Source organism: Sciurus vulgaris (genome assembly GCF_902686455.1).
Source record: "Sciurus vulgaris genome assembly, chromosome: 11".
Lineage (NCBI taxonomy): Eukaryota > Metazoa > Chordata > Mammalia > Rodentia > Sciuridae > Sciurus > Sciurus vulgaris.
In genome coordinates this window covers 74,705,795-74,723,920 of record NC_136472.1, presented here as the reverse complement: position 1 = coordinate 74,723,920, position 18,126 = coordinate 74,705,795, and the positions used below count along the sequence as shown (strand labels likewise).

Sequence of the window (18,126 nt, the reverse complement as noted above, 5' to 3'; positions counted from 1 at the left end):
ACTATAGGAATGAAGTAATCCAGACATTGAGGATGGTACCAGAAGATCTCAGAAATGACTATTTCCCACATTAACAAGTGAATTGCAACTTCAATAGAGAACATGTAGAAAGTAGCCTTTGACTCACCTCTTTAAAAACCCAGTTCCTGCTGATGGGCAGAATCACAACCTTTGGGACAGGAGTCCCCTGTGTTTCGCCCTTGCTAGCAAAGCAATAAACCTTACTTTTCCTTTTTCTTAAAAAAAGGTGGGGTGTCACACAAAGGGGATTAATCCTTGGTACCAAAAAAAAAAAAAAAAAAAAAAATTAGTTCATGGAAACTCATGCTAAGTAAAATAAGCCAGTCTCAAAAAGTCAAAGGTCAAATGTTTTCTCTGATACACAAAAACTGATAATAAGGGGGAAGATAAAAAAGTAGAAGCTAGGTGGAGTAGATAAGAAGCATGGGACAGGGACAAAGGAATGAATCAGACTTAACTTTCCTTTGTACACGTATGAATATACCACAGTCAATCTTGCCATCATGTTCATCCACAAGATACTAATTAAAAAAACAAAGCAAAACTGTGGGACTAGGGTTTAACTCAGTGGTAGAGCACTTTCCTAGCATGTGTGAGGCACTGGGTTTGATTCTCAGCACCACATACAAACAAATAAAGGTTCACTGACAGCTAAAAAAATAATTTTCAAAAACTATAAATAGCAGAAAGATCAGTAGAGCAGAGAGAAGGGAACAGGTGTGGGGTGGGATGGGAGAAATGGAGGGAAAGGGGAAGCACTAGGGACTGATTTAAAACAAATTATAGTCCATGCTTTTACAATTATGTCAAAATGAATCCTATTGTTATGTATAACTAAAATGGAAAAATGTTCAACATCTCTAGCAATTAGAGAAGTGCAAATCAAAACTACTCTAAGATTTCATTTCACTCCAGTCAGAATGGCAATTATCAAGAATATAAATAATAATAAATGTTGGCAAGATGTGGGGAAAGGGCACATTCATACATTGGTGGTAGGACTGCAAGTTGGTATAACCACTATGGAAAGCAGTATGGAGATTCCTCAGAAAACTTGGAATGGAACCACCATTTGATCCAGTTATCCCACTCATCAGTTTATACCCAAAGGACTTAAAAATCAGTGTACTACAGTGATGCAGCTACATCAATGATTGTAGCAGCTCAGTTCACAGTAGCTTAACTATGGAACCATCCCAGGTGCCCTTCAACAGATGAATGGATAAAGAAAATGTGGTATATAGACCTAATGGAATATTACTCAGTCTTAAAGAAGAATGAAATTATGGCATTTGCAGGTAAATGGATGGAGTTGGAGAATATCATGCTAAGTGAAATAAGCCAATCCAAACAACCAAAGACCAAATGTTTTCTCTGATATGCAGATGCTAATTCACTATAAGGGCAGGGGTTAGGGAAGAATAGAGGTCCTTTGGATTAGACAGAGGGGAGTGAAGGGAGGGAAGGGGATATGGGGGTAGAAAGTATAGTAGAATGAATCTGACATAATGACCCTATGTGCATTTATGATTATGTGACCAATGTGATTCTACATCATGAGCAACCAGAAGAATGAGAAGTTATACTTCTTTTATGTATGATATGTCAAAGTGCATTATATTGTCATGTATAACTAATTAGAACAAATAAAAATGTAAAAAAACAAGAAAGATTTAAATATTAAAAGAAGAGGGCTGGGGTTACAGCTCAGTGATAGAGTACTTGCCTAGCATGTGTGAGGCACTGGGTTTGATTCTCAGCACCACATGTAAATAAATAAATAAATATCCACTGACAACTAAAAAATATTTTTAAAAAGTCTTAAAAGAAAAATCAATTAAAAATTTTAGTTCATTATAATAAACCAAACTATAACTTTATTGATTTTAAAACTTTCTCCTCCCCTACTTGGACCTGATCCTAGCCTAGAAGTCTATATTGTTAAAGTATGATGACCCTTTCACCTTTCCTCCCTGCAAATGGGGTCCAGGGAAAAGGAGAGAGAAGAGCACTGTCCTGCAAGAAGGCACAAGCTGGCATCTAGGTATACGCACAGTTGGCTTGTTTCCCTTGTGTCATTTTTCTGTGTGTTTTCACAGACTTTTCTGCTGAAAATCTTGCCTGCAACTCTCTTGGTAGAGTCAATGGCTATAATCTTTTTTTTAATATGCCATTATTTTTATTGCAACATGTCCTTTTTTGTGAGGGTGGGGAGTTAGATTTCAAAACAATGTTCCATTTAAGTGTCTTTTATACATAAATTGTCACCATGACTAGTATTTAAAATATCTTTAGTGTTGCAAGACTCACATGGTGAACATAAAACTTCTATATTTATTCAGCAGCATATACTAAATGGAAAACACAACAGCTATTTTTTAAGAAACAAAGATAATAGAGGTGAACACTGAGGTACTAGGATAAATTGATGACAGTCAATGAAACTCAATTAACATTCCTTTGGGGAGAACTAAAGTCATTACCAAAAAGTGCGTTTAATGCATGGTGTTACATCCATGCTGCCCTGTCCCAAAAAGGCTTGCCAAGGTAGGTAAGGTGTATGCATGCTTGTTTCCCTTGTGTCATTTTTCTGTGTGTTTTCAGGGAATACACAGAACTGTAGTCAAGGGCAGCTATAAATAATAGAGAAAGGTTTACCATTTGAACAATGGATAATACATTCAAGGCATTGAACTTGGTTACCTTTTGCAGTATTCCAAGCTATTTACAGTAACAATCACATTTATTGTGGTACTTGCTACAAGGGAGGCATATAACCAATTATTTTGGCTAAAATAAGACAGGAAGACATTCCCTTTATTCTACTTAAAAGTGATCATATTAAAGTCTAATGGCAATCACTGGCAGATTGATGGAACAGCCCAGTGAAAAGGGAAAAACCAAAACCAAAACCTAATACTATATTCCAATGGACTGAGCTAGAGAAATAAAAACTCCTTAAAATCTCAATGGCACTTGATTGTTATAATGGTTTTCCTTCAAGGGAAACAACTGCATTGCCTTCCAGTTTTTCTCCAGGTGTTGAATGGTCCTTAATATCATCCAAGCCATTTACTTGCCACTCATGTTTAATGTCTATAAATTTATTTCTAATTGCATCTTTAGAGGTAGCATAAACCATATTGCTTTTTTTAAATTTATTTTTATTGTAAACAAATGGGATACATGTTTCACTTTGTACATGGAGTAACAGCATACCATTTGCATATTCATATATTTACATAGAGTAATGATGTTTGATTCATTCCGTTATTTTTTTCCTTCCCCCCACCTCTCCCACCTCTCTTTTCCCTCTATTCAGTCCCTCCTTCTTCCATTCTTGTCCCACTCCCACCCCCCATTAAGTGTCATCATCCGCTTATCAGTGAGATCATTCCTCTTTTGGATTTTTGAGATTGGCTTATCTCACTTAACATGATATTCTCCAATTTCATCCATTTGCCTGCAAATGCCATATTTTTATTATTCTTTATAGCTGAGTAATATTCCATTGTATATATATACCACAGTTTCTTTATCCATTCATCAATTGAAGGGCATCTAGGTTGGTTTCATAGTCTGGCTATTATGAATTGAGCTGCTATGAACATTGATGTGGCTGTATCTCTGTAGTATGCTGATTTTAAGTCCTTTGGGTATAGGTCAAGGAGTGGGATAGCTGGGTCAAATGGTAGGTCCATTCCAAGTTTTCTAAGGAATCTCCACACTGCTTTCCAGAGTGGCTGCACTAATTTGCAGTCCCACCAGCAATGTATGAGTGTACCTTTTTCCCCACATCCTCTCCAACACCTGTTGTTGCTTGTATTCTTGATAATCACCATTCTAATTGGGGTGAGATGGAATCTTAGTGAGTTTTGATTTGCATTTCTCTTATTACTAAAGATATTGAACATTTTTTCATATATCTGTTGATTGCTTGTACATCTTCTGTGAAGTGTCTGTTCATTTCCTTAGCCCATTTGTTGATTGGGTTATTTGTATTCTTGGTGTAGAGTTTTTTGAGTTCTTTATAGATTCTGGAAATTAGCGCTCTATCTGAAGTATGAGTGGCAAAGATATTCTCCCACTCTGTAGGCTCTCTCTTCACATTACTGATAGTTTCCTTTGCTGAGAGAAAGCTTTTTAGTTTGAATCTATCCCAGTTGTTGATTCTTGCTTTTATTTCTTGGGCTATGGGAGTCCTGTTAAGGAAGTCTGATCCTAAGCCAACAAGTTGAAGGTTTGGACCTACTTTTTCTTCTATAAGATGCAGGGTCTCTGGTCTGATTTCAAGGTCCTTGATCCATTGTGAGTTGAGTTTTGTGTAGGGTGAGAGATAGGGGTTTAGTATCATTCTACCATATTGCTTTTTAAGGGTGCACTTTGGGGAGCTCAGAATATAAAAGCTAGGTCTTCTACACTTGTTTTTTTTTAATATAATGATTACCACTTTATTATATTTTTTTTGATGTCGATAGACCTTTATTTTATTCATTTATTTATATGTGGTGCTGAGACTAACCCAGTGCCTCACAAATGCTAGGCAAGCTCTCTACCACTGAGCCACAACTCCAGCCCCTTCTACACTCCTTTGTTTCATATGTGGCACTGTACAGAGCACATCAGCAATAATTCAGGGGTAGCAACGTCACAAAGATGTGTGAGAGTCCTCTTCAGTATCATTAATATTACCCATTATCTTTTGCCATTGCTTAAACCCAAGAGAACTGCTTTTTTTTTTAAATCTCCTCTTTTGTAGATTTCCTTATTTTCATATCATTAAAAACTTTAATAACTTCATCATTCACTTTAACTCCAGATGCCATAGTGCCTACATCGCTGGCTCTGGCTCTGTGACCCAATGCCCATCTTCAAATAACCCCCTGAAATTTCTCCTTTGAAGTCCTTTTGACCCTTACTCAGTTTGATTCCCTTTAAAATGATACTAGCTTGGTTTCCTCTCAAAAGGTTTATATCTGGTCCCTAGAGAATAGGCAACTTGACTCAATCATCTGTGGACCTGCAGCATATTTCCAACTTAGACTCCCTTATTTTGTTCTGCCATGGACTTGAGCAGCTCTAGTGACAGCCTTGTGCTTTTTTATAGACTTCATCAGGCATGATTGTGATACCATACCTGTGTTTTCTCAAATTCTAGAACATTTAAGTGGCATCTTAAATCTCTTATTCAAATGAGAAGTACAAATGGAAATATAAATTCTAGAGTTACTAGAATGTTGGGAATTGAAACCAGGAGTTTTATTTTTCTCAGAATAAACCCAGGAAGGAAGAGTTAACACCAGGCTTAAAACCCCTCACCTTCTACCTAGGAATATCCAGAGAGAAATGAATGGCCTCAATCAAAACTCTTTGTAATCATGCTAATAACCTGACCTCCTGGTAAATACATTAAAAGTATTTATTAACCAAAAAATAACTGAGTTCTTATCTGTGAACATTTCTAACAGAATAGACCTGGTATATCTAAGTAGCTTTACTGTAGATAAACTGGAATATATAGATTTCTTCTGTGGAAGACGTGGTTGACTAGAGTTGTATGATTAATGGAGTAACAAGTAGGGATACTCCATAACTATTGCTTCTGTAAAGCAATGTTTCTATATACTTTGCTCAAAACACATCTCATAATTCAGTCCTAAAGCAGGAAGTATCACTAAAAAGGGAAGAAAAGACCTTTTTTTTTTTTTCTGTTTTTGTAATGAGTAGCTATATTGACATGATTAGATTTCTCCAAGGAAACATATTTTATCTGTATCTCATAATTGTTTGTATCATTTAAATCATTTGTGAAGTTTGGTGTTGGGTAAGAGCTGCTATTCATGTAAGTCTGATTTGACAATTCAACTTCTGTAATGTGATGCATTTAGTGTTCTAATAAGTTAAGATTTTTGCATTTGTATATGTAAAAGATCAGTCTCTATTACTTTGTTATAATGTTATTGAATTTGGGTATCACTATTTTGTTGGCTTCATAAGAAAAGTTAGAAAGTGTTCCTTCTTTTCTATTGTCTGGAAGAATAAAAGATTGGAGACATTTCTTCTGAAGTATTTGGTAGAATTTACAACTGGAGCTAGCAAGGAGTTATTTTGTGAGAGGATTAATTATAGGTTTAATTACTTTAGATAGACTATGGAAAGGAGGGAATTATCTAGACAGCAGCACACATGTAGGAAAACTATACATTTGAAGTAGAAGTTATGTCTTCTTAGTTTTAATGTCCTTTCTGTGTAAAGTATATAGTGTTCTGGCAGGCAGATTTTTTTTTTCATCTGTTCAACAAATATTTATTGAATGCTTACCATGTGCCAGATATTCTGCAAGGCACTGAGGATATAATCATAAATAATATAAATATCCTTGATCTTGTGATGCTTATAATCTGTTGGGGAGGATAGATGTCAAAAAGGCAATTACAAAATATTTTTTACTTAAAATTTAATTGAGTATACATTTGAGGTTTAAAGAAGAGGTGAAGATTTGTAATGACTATTGTTGAAATAGAGATACCAAGTCACGCTGAAAGCCCATCTGAGACACAAGATGATAAATTAATAATGCATCAAGCCACATAATTGCATAATTTTTTCTAGTTATGCTGTACAGTAAAGACTTAGGAGCTAAGGTGAATGATTGGATCCACCATATATTTTGGATTTGTAAGATGATTAGATTTTAAAGGATGAGATGAGGTCCCTGATATTATAAATATGCACATAAAATTCCCAAACTTGGTGCCTAGAAGTCAGAAGATCCTTTTTGTTTCCCCAGATCCTCATTATGCTAATAATTCTGCTATGCAGCTTTTTACTGACTATTTTAACTATATTCTGGAAAGATAAGTGGCTGATAGCTGGACTGTCACTGCAGGTAAGCATCATCCTGTAGCTCTTAATTCTACCTGTCCATATAGGTCTAGCCTGACTTTTGACTTTCTCCCAGGTCTTTGCTCCTTTTGTGCACCTGACCAGCATAACTGTGATGGTTATCCTTTCCTGGCCTTTGGCCATGTATATGGGTCGTTTGGAAAGAGAAGGTATGTCATTTGTGGTGGTTCTTGCCTGATCCCTTCAGTTCTGGCTTTAGCATACATACTCCACTCAGAAAAATAGAAACTTGTTAGCTAGCCATCCCTTTACTCTTTGAAATTCCTTTAGCTTGTTACCTAGGCATGTTTCTTGTGTTTACTCACCACTCATGTAGCCTGTCATCATGTTTCCATGACTAAGCAGACCTTCTTCTAAGGATTTTTGTTCTAGAAAAATAAGTTGTGTCTTTATGTTATTGTATATCTACTATCTGGAGATAAGAGCCATTTAAATTTTTGACCAGAGTGCCATACAAGTCATAGTTCTTTCAGTTTGTATTCAACTATTACTAATTTCAAGTAACACTAGTCCAAAGATCCCTGATTACATCCAAGTTACTCAAGTGAGTTACCCTGTGAGTCCCTGTCATACCTGGGGGCTTACAGTGGGAACAGAAATCCCTCTTTGCTACTGGTTTCCTCTCCATTCATCCTTCCCCTACTGTAACAGAAACAAACAAACAAAAAATGGAATCATACATACACTAAACTTTTTGAGAATGGAGATATCTTTAACTACCTTTACTGAGAAACCAATAGCTCTTCTTTCTGTATCTCCCAATTTACTCTTGGTTCAGTAAGGGGCATTTGCTTCTCGGCTTGTGGAGGGATGTAGGCAAGAAACAGTCTGATTTGATAGTGGTGCCATTGTGCGTTTGTGTAGATGTGTTTGTGAGGGTGAGGGGAAAGTTTTAGAAACTACTTCTGGGGCAGGAGCTTTAAAGAGGACAATAATAAACTCTTTTCTTTTTCATTTTCTTAATTTTAGTTAGAAAAAGAAGACTCAAGATAACACGTTATGAGAAAGAAAGACTCAAGAGATGTAATATATTCACAAGGTTAAGAGGTTAGAGCTGGAAACGTAGATTTGAAAGTCACTGACACATAGGTTGTAACTTAAAGATATACAAATGGGTAAAATCCTCAGAGGTCTAAAATAGTAAGTGCTGGGAAATGACTGGTAATAATGGGTTTATGTGTGTCTGTGTGTGCGTGAAAGTGCACATGTGGTACGGAAGGGAAGGAGGAAAGCAAATTACTAGAATTTATTGAGTAACTATTATGAGTCAACGTGGTTATAACAACTCTGTAAGGTTGATGTTAGCAGCAAGACATTTTACAGAAGAAAGTGAAGACCCAAAGAGGATAAGTTAGATGTTCTTAGTCATGTAGTTACGAGGTGATAGAGTCCGGCTTGGAACCCAGATTTCTGTCATTTAATGCCCTTTCCACCATACTCTACTGCCCTAAGTATTGAAGCAGTTTAGGATGATCTGTACAGGCTTCAAGACTTTCTCAGAACTAACCAGATTTCTCCTGAGAAGCTGTTTTGTAACATTCTCTTTCCTTCCTTCCCTTCTTTCCCTGTTAGCCTCCCTACTCTCTCTACAAGTCTTTGTCAATTTCCAGTTCCAGTAATGTTGCCTTAATGATAATATCTTACGTTTGGATGTTTGTATCTACCTCTGAAAGTAAGTGGGGCTGTGACAGAAACAAAATGTAAATTAGCCAATCCACAGAGTCAGTGAAACCCATGGACCTAGTATTTACTTAGATTGCTGCTTTGGTGTATTTAGTTATTTGGGATGATTCTCCATTCTTTGATTTTTTTTTTTTCCACTCCCCTCTCCTTCCAACTTTTATAGCTCTACAAATGGCTGCTGGATTGCCCTTTCTTCTTATCCTTTTATGCCTCTATGCGATGCCATTGGGGATTTATTCTCCCTGCATTCAGGAGGAGGAGGAGCTGGGACCTAAGCCTGTCTTCTTTGCACACAGAGGTGCACCCATGGTAAGTATGAGCAGGATAAACTGGATGAGCACAGTATGTATAGAGTATGTAGATGAGAAAAGGTAACCTCAGAACCATATGAATCCCTGGATGGAACAAGAGATTGCTTTGATATCACAAAAATAAGGACTTAATTGTAGAGGTTGGACTTGAACCCAGGTCTTCTAACTCCCTGTCCATTTCTCTTTGCCATGCTCAATGTCAGATTGGACAGAGGCAGGATCTGAAAAGAATTCTAAGGAAACCAAGGTCTGCTTCCCAAAGCCCCTTCATTCTGGAACTTTATCCCTACCATAAACGGGATATTCAGAGGAGAGACTGAGTTCTGATGTTCCTTTCTTCTACAGGCGGCGCCCGAGAATACTGTGATGGCCTTTGAGAAAGCCGTTGAACAAGGGGCATATGGGCTGGAGACTGATGTATACTTAAGGTAGGAAAGTAGGGACTAGGACAGGGGACAGGAGGGGATATATCCATTGCTATTGTAGAGAACCAGCCGGACCCAAGGTATAGAGAGATCAAGACTTGGGATGTTTCACCTGTGTCCATATGGCACATATGCACATATTACATAAGTGAACCATGTCTTCCTTACAAACCATATCCCTGTACCTCCATATTCTTAACCATGGACATACTCTGTAGTTTCCATACATAATTCAAATTTGTCCCCATTGCAAACCATACTTACAAGTTAACCTGTGTATTGCCTTAGCAATTTATTTAATTAACATTCCCGAGATACCAACTATATTCTAGACCTTCTGAGTGCTGGGGAGATGCAAATGAATAAGATGAACTGTGGGAGGTTTAAATCACCTTATTGTTTTAGAAAGATGTTTTAGAAAGTATTATCAGGGAATTAGTTAGCAGAATATAAGAATGGCCAAAGGAAGACAAAGGGAGGCTTGAATCAGATCAGGGACAGAGAAAAAGGAACACTTTCCCCATAGAATATATGTACCTGGATAGTTGCTAAAGTAGAAAAACTTCATTTCTAACATAAGTATATTAGTGTATGTGATGTGCCCAGGTCCCTTCATAGTCATTCTGTGAGGCAAACAGAAAAGAAATGAACATTTCACAGAGGAAACTGTGATGTTAAAACTGGATCCAAAGAAGGAATTGTATGGCTCAGGTCATTAGGCTAGAATGTAAATAATAAAGATTAGAATTCATTTCGTCATCCCAGTCTGGGATTCTTGACATTACCCAACAACGATAACTGTTCTACAAGGGATATTTTGAATCAGGATTAAAACTGTTGTTCTAGCAGAGCTCCTAGAGTCATTTACAGAAGTACCTGATGGTCATGGACATAATGTGGTAAAGGTTCTGAGCCAGTGAACTCCTGGAACATTGTCTTTCTCTGTTCTCTTACTTTTGTGACTTCAACTTTGATATAGATGATCCTTCCAACTCCCTAATTTCTCTGCTATTGACAATTTTGTTTCCAATTATGATTTTTTTCCACATATCTCCACCACATTCATTAACATAACCCAAAGCTTTATTATTACCCCAAATTTCATATCATTCAAGATCCACTCAGGACATGAAACCCATACCAGTAATTTGAACAGGAAAAAATTAGTATCAAGAACTACTAAGGAGTAAAATGTGGTTAACCATGAAAAGAGGTTAAGAGAGGTAAAAGAAGACTCTAAGGAGTACAAATGTAGAAAATCATACACCATACATACCAAAACGTATAAAAGTCTCAAATGAGAAAAGACCATCAGTAGATGCCAGCACCAAATGAAATAGTTGTAATTATGTGAGAAAAAGTTAAAGCAGCTATCATAAAATGGTTTCAGTGATATCTAGAACATATAAAAAACTCAACCCAATAATAGAAAAACCTGATTTTTAAATGGTCAAAGAATTTGAATAGATATTTCTCAAAAGATGACATGCAATTGGCCAAAAGAAATGCAATTCAAACTAAATGAGGTACTATTTCACATCTACTAGTAGGGCTATGATTTAAATGAAAAATAATATATAGGAGAGGATATGGAGAAATGACAAAACTTGAACATTTTTGTTGGTGATGTAAAATTGTGCAGCTGCTATGAAAAACCATTTGGTGCTTCCTCAAAAAGTTTAACATAAAATTATCATATGAACTAGCAATTAACATATGTAATGCCTGTTTTTATTGCAGCAACATTCGTAATGGCCAAAAAGGTGGAAACAACCTAAGATCCATCAGTAGATGAATAGCTAAACAAAATGTGCTACATACATACTCACACATGCATAATATAAGATAGTATTTAGCTGTAAATGTGAATTAAATCTTCAACATGGATAAACCTTGAAAACGTACACTAAGTGAAACAATCTGGACAAAAAGGATAAATTTTGTATGATCCCAATTATTTGAAATATCTAAAATAGTCAAATTCATAGAGACAGAAAGCAGATTAGAAAGTACCAGGAGCCAGAGGAGGGAGAAGTGGAGAATTATTACTTAATGGTTAATATAGTTTATATTTAGAGTGATGAAAAAGTTTTGAAAATAGTAGTGATGGTTGCACAACATTGTATATATAATTAATGCTACTAAATATTAAGCACAAAAATAAATGGAAAAATTTTAAAATGATGGAAAAAGGAAAGTTTTTACAACAAATATTCCTGGAGCAATTGGACATCCAGAGATAATAAAACAAACACAAACAAATTAAAAATCAAAACAAAACAGAAAACCTTGACCTAAACTGTATAGTTTATTTAAAAAAACAAAAGAAGTCCTCAAAAATGATCATAAGTTTAAGTGTAAAATCATAAAATTTGTAGAAAACAAAACAGCAAAAACTAGGGCTAGGTAAATGTTCTTAGACTTTATACCAAATATTATCCCGTGAAAGGAAAAAGAGATAAACAGGATCTCATCAAAATGAAAACCTTTTGTTCTATGAAAGACTCTGTTAGGAGAAAGAAAAAACAAGCATCAGACTGGGAGACAATATTGGCAAACCATATATCTGACAAAGAATTTTGTACCTAGGATATATAAAAAACTCCCCAAACTCAACAACTGAAAGAAAAAAAAAAAATCCAGTGAGCAAAAGAGCAAAAGATGAGCTGGGGTTGTGGCTCAGTGGTAGAGCCCTTGCCTACCATGTGTGAGACACTGGGTTCCATCCTCATCACTGCATATAAATAAATTAATTAAATTTTAAAAAAAGTGAGCAAAAGACATGTGCTTCATGAAGAAGATATATAGTTGGCAAATAGTATGTGAAAAGATGTTCACCTTCATCTAGCCATTAGGAAAATGCAAATTAAGACTCTTACTGCTAGCTGGGCACAGTGGCATAAGCCTGTAAACCAAGTGACTTGGGAGGCTGAGGCAGGAGGATCACAAGTTCAAGGCAGCTTCAGTAACTTAGCAAGGTTCTAAGAAACTTAAGTGAGACCCTCTCTCCAAATTAAAAAAAAAAAAAAAAAAAAAAAAAAAAAAAAAGGCTGGGGATGTAGCTCAGTAGTAAAGCACCCTTGAGTTTAATACTCAGTACAAAAAAAAAAAAAAAAAAAAAAAAAAAAGGCTACACTGCTCATCCATCTGAATGACTACATTAAAAAATAATGAGACAGGAGGCAGAGCAAGGTGGCAGCTGAGTAAGACCCTCCAGTGATTGTCTCCTCATGGACACACCAGTTTAAATAGTTATCTTTACAAGAGCTAAGGAAGCAAGGTGAGAGAATTCAGTGCCTGGTTTTAACATAATAATGAGGAAAAGACTCAGTGAAGAAGACAGGAAGGAAAGAGTTGCCCTTATCACTTCTCCCTCAAATCCAGCAAAGAGAAAAACAAGACTCTACTTCCTGGGGAGTAGAGCACAAAAGCTAGCAAAGTCATTGCTTTGGAACTCAATGCCAGACTTTCTCCAGTGAGACTCAGCATCAGGCAGAAACCAAAGACTCCTATATCCAGCCCAGAGCTTGCAGATAGAGCCTCTAGACTTGCCCCAGCATCAGAGACTTGTGAGCTGGTGAGGCAGACTCAAGTTTTGGTGTGCATCATTGCCAGTCTTGGAGTGGGCCTGGGGCACATCCCCCTTTCCAAATTGTTCATGTCCTTGCAGTTAAAAGACTTAGGTATATTATCCTTGACAACTGAGGGACTGTCTCCATCACTTATCCCTTAACCTGGGCAGCAGAGGTATCCCCAGGTCAGTGGTCACAGATGGAGCCTCTAGACCTGCTTTGGCATTAGTCAAAGATCTGTGTCCTAGTGTGGCAAACTTGTGTTTCAGTCTGCATCATTCAGCTGCAGGGTGAACCTGTGTGCATTTCTGAGACTGTGCAGTTCTTTCAGGAGACATAGGTGCACCCTAGCTTAGCATTAGCCTTGAGGTACTAGTCTCTGTGGTGCCAGGGCGAGTAGAGTGGTTCATTCTGCAAACACTGGCCTGGGGATAGCTTTTTCCTGAGGTTGGTCTTCAAGGCTGGATAATAAGTATTAAGCTCAGGAATTTGACTTGGAACTCAGTGCCTGGCTAATGAAACCTAATACTGGACAGATCCTAACAGCCCCCAACCCCAAGCCTGTCTGTGGATGAATCAGTCCTAGTGTCAGGCAGAGATTACAGACTGTCAGTCTATAGGTCTTCTGATGCAGGCAGCATCACCTGTTACTGGTTGCAGTGGTCATGGGCCATGAATCCATCCCAGCAGTAGGTATTCCATAGCAGTATGGACCTTAGTTCTATCCAGTGCTGTGCTGGTCCTGGTAGGTTGTGGGCTTAGAGTATGACACAGTGCTATGGTGTTGGTGGCCATGAGCATAGCATAGGCTTATCCTTTTATGGTGATTCTGCTCAGCCAGGCAGAATTCTGTAGTGCCTGACCACAGGCTGGTGGTGACTGTGGATGAAGCATCTTGTCTTGTGCCAGACCCAGAGAGAGGTTTGTGGGGATGGACAACCCTGTTTAGATACTCCCCAGTTCATGCTGAACAAAATACTAACTGTGGATTTGGGACAAACCTGGGCTCGGATCATCCACTAGTGCTGAAACTGATAACATGCCCACAGTGGATTCACAGCGTTCATTATTTTAGAGTCCCACTCAGTGCCAAAATAGAAAACAAGAATGGAACTTGGCAAGAATGGAGTCTTGCTCAGATTAAAAAAAAAAAGTCTGGAAAAACAGGCACAAAAACCATGTTATAAAGATTGAAACGAATACTTATTGTGTCATACACCAGTAAGTGTCCAGATCTATCAGGGAACTGTAACCCACCTGACAATCAAAATAAGGTGCAGGAGCCAGGCACAGTGGTGCTCTCCTCTAATCCTACCTACTTGGGAGGTTGAGACAGGAAGATAGCAAGTTTGAGGCCAGTTTGGGCAACTTAGTGAGATTCTATCTCAAAATAAAAAGGGCTGGGGATGTAGTTCACTGGTAGAGTACTTGCCTAGCATGTGTGAGGTCCTGAGTTCAATTCCTAGTACCATAAAAAAAAAAAAAAAAAAGTGTAAAAAATAAAACAAAGTACAAGAAACCTAACAGATAGTAAAATCTGTTCTATGGGTAAAATCTCTGATGGAGAATTTAAAACAGGTATTTTAAGGAAACTAAGCTTCAAATGAACACAAACAATTCAGTACTCTGAGAAACTTGATTGAAAAATATACTAAGTGAAATTTAAAAACATGATAGAAGACAGAATAGATCAAATAAGAGAATTAGTGGACTTGAAGTCAGGCTAATTGAAAATACACAGTTGGAGAAGATAAAAAGAATAAACAGGAATGAAGAAAGCTTACAGGAACTTTGTGACAGCATTAAAAGAGCAAATATTTGGGTTATTAAGGTTCAAGAGGGACTTGAGAATGCCATAGGGATAGACAACTTAAAGAGACCATAAGAAAAATTTCCAAACCTAGAGAAGGTTACAAATATTCAGGTACAGGAAGGTCTAAAGTCACCAGTGACTTGTGATCAAGCTCTCAAAAGTTAAAGAGGGGACTGGGGACATAGCTCAGTTGGTAGAGTGCTTGCCTCGCAAGCACAAGGCCCTGGGTTCAATCCCCAACACAAAAAAAAAAAAAAAAAAAAAAAAAAGTTAAAGAGGAGCTAGGGCCTGTGGCATACACCTGTAATCCCATTGGCTCGTGAGGCTGAGGCAGGAGGCTCCCGAATTCAAAGACAGCCTTAGCAAAAGTAAGGCACTAAGCAACTCAGTGAGACCCTGTCTCTAAATAAAATAGAAAATAGGGCTGGAAATGTGGCTCAGTGGTCAAATGCCCCTGAGTTCAATCCCCAGTACCAAAAAAAAGAAAAAAAAAAAAAAGGTTCTCATGGTAGGGAGAGAAAAAGAAATAGCATAGTTTTCCCAATATCACTGATGGCATACTTCTCAACAGAAACTTTATTGACCAGGAGAGTGGCATGAGATTTTTCAGAGTACTAAAGTAGGAATGGGCGGGGGACACAACAAACTACCAAACAAGATTATTGTACTAGCAAAGCAATTCTTTAGAAATGAAGGAGAGATAAAGGCATTCCCAGACAGACAAAAACTGAGACATATTCTACCAGGAGTATCCCATAAGAAATCTTAAAGGGAGTTCTTAAAAATGGAAGAAAGGAATGTTAATGAATAGAAAGAAAATGTTAGAAGGTATAAAACTCACTGTCAAGAGTAATTATACAAATTCAGAATGCTCTCATTATTGCATATGTGGGATGTAAGCAATTCGTATCTTTAGTAAGAAGATTAAACAGAAATAGTAATAACTACATTAATATGTTAAGATTGGCAATATGGAAAGATATAAAGAACATCAGAAATTCAAAACGTGGAGAAAAATGGAGTGCAAATGTTGAGTTTGTATTAGTTTATTTTCTCTTGTTTTATTGCGATAATGTTATATTGCTATTATTTCAAAATAACTTATTATAATCAAAAGAGATTTCATAAGCCTCATGGTAACCACAAAGCAGAAATCAATATAGACAAACCAAAAATAATAAGTGAGGAGGAATCAAAGTGTACTGTTAGTGTAAGTCACTTAACCACAAAGGAAGACTGGAAGAGAGGGAGAAGACTGTAAGAGAGGGAGAAATAACTGCATTAAAAGTAGTAAACAAGTTTAAAATGACTGCAGTAAGACTCAATCAGTAATTACCTTAACTGAAATGGATTAAATTGTTCAATTAAAAGACACAGAGTCACAAGTGGACTAAAAAACACTACCCAACTATAATGTTGCTTACAAGAAACTCATTTTACCTCTTAGGACATACATAGACTGAAAGTGAAGGAATGGTGTGAAGTATTCCATGCAAATGGAATCCAAAAGAAAGCAGGAGTAGCCATACTTATATCAGATAAATTACACTTTAAATCAATAGTAGTAAAAAGATACAAGAAAGGTCATATAATGACAAAGGTCCATTCAGCAAAAGAAAATAATTCCTAATAATACATGTGCACGCAATATTGGAATGACCAGATATATTAAGCAAATATCAATAGACCTGTAGGGAGAGATGGACTGCAATAAAATGATATTGGGAAATGTTAACACCCCACTAGACCAAATGACCTAACAGACATCTACAGAACATTTCACCCAACAATTAAAAAAATATAGTTCTTTTCAACAACATGTCACACATTCTCTACCAGGTCATATGATAGGCCACAAAAAAAGTCTCAACAAATTTTAAAAATTTGAATTCATAAGTATCTTTTCTGACCGAACTGCAATAAAACTAGAAACCAGTAACCAAAAAAACCTTAGAAACTATACAAATATATTGAAATTGAATTTAAATAATTCACATTTTTTTTTGAGAAGAGGTATTGCTGTGTTGAACAAGCTAATCTCAAACTCCTAGGTTCAAGCCATCCTCATACTTCAACCTCCCAAGTAACAAGGACTACAGGTGTGTGCCACCATGCCTGTCTAAGCAACTTACCCTTGAACAACCACTGGAGCAAGGAATAAATTAAGAAGAAAATTAAAAGATTTCTTGAAAGAAATGGAAACACAGCATACCACAACTTATGTAATATAGCAAAAGCAATACTGAGAGGGAAGTTTGTAGCATTCATTACCTACATCAAAAAAGCAGAATAGGGCTGGGGATATAGCTTGGTTGGTAGAGTGTTTGCTTCGCAAGCACAAGGCCCTGGTTTCAAATCCCCAGCACCGCAAAAAAAAAGAAAGAAAAAAAAAAAAAGAACAATCTCAAGTAAACAACCTATTGCTGTATCTCAAGGAGCAAGAAAAGCAAGAATAAAATAAACCCAAAATCAGTCAGTAGATGAAAAGAAATAATAAAGATTAGAGCAGAAATAAATGAATGAGACTAATAAAACAATGCAAAATATCAATGAAATGAAGAACTGATTCTTCAAAAAGCTAAAAAATTAACAAATCCTTAGCCAGACTAAGCAAAAGAGAGTGGACTCAATACCAGAGATGAAAAGGGAAAGACTACAATTGACACCACAGAAATACAAAGTATCATTAGAAGTTATTATGAACTGTCAACAAATTTGATAACAGAAAAAAATGAACAAATTCCTGCACACATATCTTACCAACTTTGAATCATGAAAAAATAGGAAATAATAAATAAAAATAAAAAATAAAAATAGGAAGTAATAAGATTGAATCAGCAACAAAACATCTCCCATTAAAGCCCCGGACCAAACACTTGAATAAGAACAAATACCAATTCTTAAATATTAAAGAGGAGGGAATTTATCAAACAACATTGCCCTATGTAAATTTATGATTTTTAATAAAAAAATGGAAAAAAAGATATAAAAGGCTTATTATAACCTGTTTCTTAACTTTTACTGTTAATATTTATGTTTTCCAAATAAATCTATGAGACATAAACCAAATATTCATTTTTGCCAGATGCATTAAATGAGGCAAAAAATTTAAATAAAAAAAAAAAAGAGGAGGGAATTCTTCCATTCTCATTATATGAGGCCAACACTACTCTGATTCCAAAACCAGATAAGAACACAACAAAAAAAGAAAGCTACAGGCCAGTGTCCCTGATGAACATAGATGTAAAAATCCTCAGCAGAATACTAGCAAACCAAATCCAACAGCACCTTAAAAAGATTATTCACCATAAACAAGTGGGATTCATCTCAGGGATACTGGAGTGGCTCAACATATGCAAGTCAATAAACATGATAAAACACATCCACAAGATAAA

General features: G+C 36.5%; 1 protein-coding gene across 1 annotated transcript in view; it reads left to right on the top strand.

The window, feature by feature from the left end:
• GDPD4 (glycerophosphodiester phosphodiesterase domain containing 4) overlaps positions 1-18,126 on the top strand; it is a gene marked incomplete at its 5' end in the record, with an annotated part of 109,053 nt that overhangs the window by 21,028 nt on the left and 69,899 nt on the right. The window contains 5 exons of the mRNA XM_079103567.1: positions 6,812-6,910; positions 6,983-7,076; positions 7,897-7,974; positions 8,774-8,919; positions 9,267-9,349. Coding sequence (XP_078959693.1) covers positions 6,812-6,910; positions 6,983-7,076; positions 7,897-7,974; positions 8,774-8,919; positions 9,267-9,349 — 500 coding nt within the window. The remainder of the gene's footprint in view (positions 1-6,811; positions 6,911-6,982; positions 7,077-7,896; positions 7,975-8,773; positions 8,920-9,266; positions 9,350-18,126) is intronic.